This window comes from Montipora capricornis, chromosome 14 (genome assembly GCF_036669925.1).
Source record: "Montipora capricornis isolate CH-2021 chromosome 14, ASM3666992v2, whole genome shotgun sequence".
NCBI classification, from domain to species: Eukaryota; Metazoa; Cnidaria; class Anthozoa; order Scleractinia; family Acroporidae; genus Montipora; species Montipora capricornis.
The window spans coordinates 10715305-10719712 of record NC_090896.1 but is presented as its reverse complement, the minus strand read 5'-3'; the positions used below and the strand labels follow the sequence as shown (position 1 = coordinate 10719712).

Sequence of the window (4408 nt, the reverse complement as noted above, 5' to 3'; positions counted from 1 at the left end):
ACGTTTGAAGTGATGACTAAGAGGACCAAGATCACTTCCTTATGATCCTCGATGGAACGCTGAATGTCATTTACCACTCGTAGAAGTGCTGTTTCGGTGCTATGGTTGCTACGATATGCATACTGGAAACTCAGAAAGAGGTCGTTCTGCACAAGGAAGTTATTGAGTTGGTTGGCCACAATCCGTTCTGAGGTTTTTGATAAGAACGATAGGTTCGCAATTGGCCAATAATTCGAGTAGTCCTCGGGATCCAAATGAGGCTTCTTTAGTGATTGGCGAATAATTGCCTTCTTGAATTGATCAGGAAATACCCCACTGACTAAAGAAATGTTAAACAATTCTGTGATGTAAGGGAGTATTATATCGGATGAATCCTTGAGAAGATTAGTTGGAATGGCATCCAATGAACATGATTTCGATTAACAAGATCCTCAGAAACATGTTCAAAATGGTGCATTGAGATGACTGTTGTAGATCGTGTTGGATTATGCACATGTACCTGCGTTGGAATGTCGGCGCGTAGCTTCTCTATTTTAGAGGCAAAGAAGAGAGAAAATTGTTGCGCAATTTTAGTAGTACTATCACAAGTTGGTTATGGTTTCTCTTTCTTGACGTGGAACAGACCATCAATAAGATGGAAAAGCTGATTTGGATCCTTCGCCATTATATTATTGCGGTAGTAATTAATGATTAATGATTAATGATGATAAAACTGAGTTGATATTAATAGGAACTAGACAACAATTAGGTAAGATCAATGATGTATGCAATATCTCTGTAGGTGAATATGATATTTATCCTAGTTCGTGTGTTAGAAATCTTGGTGCATGGTTCGATAATAAGTTGTCAATGTCAACGCATGTAACTAAACTCTGAAACACCGCATTTTATCACCTACATAATATTAGAAGATTTAAGAAGTATTTTTCCTCGCGATTCATTAATAACGCTTATTCATGCTTTTATCACTAGCCGTTTAAACTATTGTAATGGACTTTCGTATGGCCTTCCTAAGTCGCAAATAGTTAAATTGCATCGTGTGCAGAATGCTGTGGCTAGAATTGTACTGAACTTAAGAATGAACTTCATTGGTTACCAGTACAACATTGTGTTCATTTTATGGTCTTAATTTTAACATTTAATGTTATTCATGGATTGGTGCCCAAGTTTATCATAGAATTAATTCACATTAAGCCTAGATCTATATATAATCTTAGATCAAATCAAAGTTTATTGTTAGACCCTACTAAAGGAAAAATGCTTGTCACTTTAGGTGATAGATCTTTCTCTGCTGCCGCTCCATATTTATGGAATAGTTTGCTGGCTGAATTACGTGATATTCAGTCATTAGCTGTTTTTAAATGTAAGCTGAAAACTTACCTATTTCGTGTTGCTTTTAAAGCGTATCCTCTTTGATATTCACTGTAATCAGTATTGCTAATTAGTTTATTATCATTATTATAAATATTCTATTTTCTTAATGTACATGTAATTATTTTTACTCCTTAGAATTTTATTGTAGTATTTTCAGTTGTAAAGCGATGTTGATCAGTGAATGTAAATATCGCTCTATAAGTTATTAAATTATTATTATTATTATTATTATTATTATTATTATTATTATTATTATTATTATTATTATTATTATTATTATTATTATTATTTCAAGACAGAACTTGCCTCATTGCTCCGAAGAGGTCTTCGTCTGTGACTTTTGGGTTTTGAGTGAGTGGCCTAGTTTTTGCACGGATTGTTTCATCACCGAGACCAGTTTCCAAGGCATACAGGAACAAACAGTGCACTGAGGAAGCATCATACTTAACCCCACTATCAGACTCTTTTGAAGCACTAATTACCTTCTGCCTAATTATGAGTGCTCTCATCAAAATGACTGAGGGTCCTCATTTGGCAGCTGGAAAACGTTTGTTAGCAGCTGGTAAAGTTCTGTGGCATTTTACTAGTGAAAATGGAAGGCCAGAATCTTACGCAGCCCTGTGACGGGTTAGGTTAGTCAAGTTTTCTCCCTAGCTTCTTAATTACAGGCCTTGATTTATAACACGGACTACGGCACTAACTACCGATCTCACTCATAGATCGTTTTGTTGTAAAGCGAATTGGAATATGTAAGTAGAAAATGCGCTACCATTACCATTACCATAACTTCCTTATCCGATTTTCTCTTGGCAAGCCCTGATTCTATTAGAGCTTGATAACCCTGCTTATCCTTCTGACCAGGGTCACCCGCCACACCTTGTATTTTAAAATCCCTGCGGAATATGCTTTAATCGTTCCCTCGTCCTTCACTGGGTCAGTAAGCTCTTCTTTCTGCATTTTGGCCATTTTTTCACGACTTGTTGCTACTCATAATCTAATGTACCTAGTTCTTCCTTGAGCATCTTTATGTCGCCTATGATTTCTAATTCTTTTTGGCCGTAATTTTCTTCCATTCCCTCCAGTGGCAGTGGGCCCAAGTGTGCGATTAACCCATCGACATACTCAATTTTTCGTGTGATGACCCGAATAACACTTAATTTCCAATTGCCTTATATTGGCTGCGGCTGCACTAGGGTACTTAACCGGGTTATATCCAATTAGTTAACTGACATTAACCGGTTTAAAAAGGTTACTTATGAATGCGGCCGCGTCTCTTCGGTGTTAACCGGCTTTAAACCGGGTTATGCAAACTAGCAATACATTTTCTTAGCCGGTTTAGGTATTTTTACTCTACCTCAGTGGTTAAGGTTTAAGGCGGGTCAACGTCGACAATCCGGCAGTTTCCTCAAACCAGTGCTGGTTTCGAGGGTATACCAAAACTTGCGGAGGATGTCGTCGGCGATAAATAAGGTTTTCTCTTCTTCTACGCCAAATTAGCGACATGTCACACAACTCAGCATTGGAAACCTGCGTAGACTGCATCAAATGAAACAAGGAGGGTCTGAGCTGAGAACACATAGCAATTAGCGTATAAAAAAGAAATTTAAAGTAGAGCAAATGATAACATGATCTCTCGTGTCCGGCATCGTGTTGTTCATGTTAATACGTCATATCACTTGCATTAAATCTTCAAGGACTGCAAATCCTGCCGCTAATGTAAGTTTAGGGAATTTTTTTAACTCGGTAATTAAAAGTTTAAGTTTAACCTGGTTGACTCGCTAACGGTGCGGCCGCACGCGCAGCCACTGCCAACTTTTCAACTTTAGCTTGAAGAGCAAATTCACATAACCTACTCAAGTCCAACGACAAAATATTGCGATCCAGGAGAATCAGTTTCTCCGCCGCCATTTTGCTCTTACTTGTAAACAACACGATCAGAAACCTACTTGCATAAAATCCAATAAAACACCGTTCCTACCTTCCCACTATCCCACCCCGACTATCTTATGACCAGCTGTCCACACCAAATGCTCCTTTAAACAGCTGCCTTAAACTTCAACCCCTTGCATCCTGCTCGACAAAACGTTGTTGTCCATCGAAACTAAAAATGAAAGTGTAATGTCGGAGATACACGCAAGTCCTCGCACACAGTGATCAATCGACTGTTAAAAGAGGTACCACCATCTAGTTTCTTCCACAGTCACTCCCAGACAGGCTCCCAGAAATGTTACACTGGAAATCTACTCAATGTTGAAGTATTCCACGTTTTACACTAAGCTTTTTTCACTTAACAACTTTTCTTCAAAAGCACATGGTGTCATTTCTGACGTCACATGACGTTACATACAGTTTCTAGTCCTCTTGCGCATTTCTATATCTAACAAAGTCATGCCTCGCTGCCTTACATATTTTGTAAAGCTCGCAAAAAAAATGAACAAGGCCTGAAAACGTTTGCAATTCTGTGTTAACAGTGATTCTGGCACATTTCAACGTATACACACCAAGTCGCCATTCAAGGTTACAGCAGACAGCATCGGCGAGTTTTCTTGTCATCATTGTCTATTTCGTCAGACATACCATAACATCGTTTTACAGCCCAAATTATTTTCAATTTTACGCGTAAGAACGAGGCTAGTTAGGCTAATGAACACAAATACAAAAGAATAATTTGTTGGCGGCCATTTTTGCATTCGGTCAATAAACTTATATTGAATTGTGGTACATTTATCTGCAACGAATGTACTTGCAAGCACTGTTTGGGACAGTTTAAGTTCATTTTTGGCCAGAAAATACTTAGAAAAGCGGTTTCATAGGCTCGAACGGGTGGTTTTCGGCAAAATCTCCGACAGCGATTGAGTTGTAACAATCGTTTGTCTTGTTTGTCACGCGGTTTTGTGGCCGGCTACGGTGGCTTATTTTGGGACTGAATTCATCATTACTGTGCCGACTGTCCAATCTAAATTAATATCTTTCGCTTTATAGAATTTTGTCTGAAATCGATGTCCAGTCGTGAACTGCTTTGTTTCACTGTGAA

The 4408-nt window shown here is 38.4% G+C and overlaps 1 protein-coding gene across 1 annotated transcript in view; it reads left to right on the top strand.

The window, feature by feature from the left end:
• The first annotated feature begins 1887 nt into the window (after window positions 1-1887).
• The window catches only part of LOC138031366 (uncharacterized), a 5270-nt gene continuing 2749 nt past the window's right edge, over window positions 1888-4408 (top strand). The window contains exon 1 of the mRNA XM_068879071.1: window positions 1888-1936. Within this exon, the coding sequence (XP_068735172.1) occupies window positions 1888-1936 (49 nt within the window). The remainder of the gene's footprint in view (window positions 1937-4408) is intronic.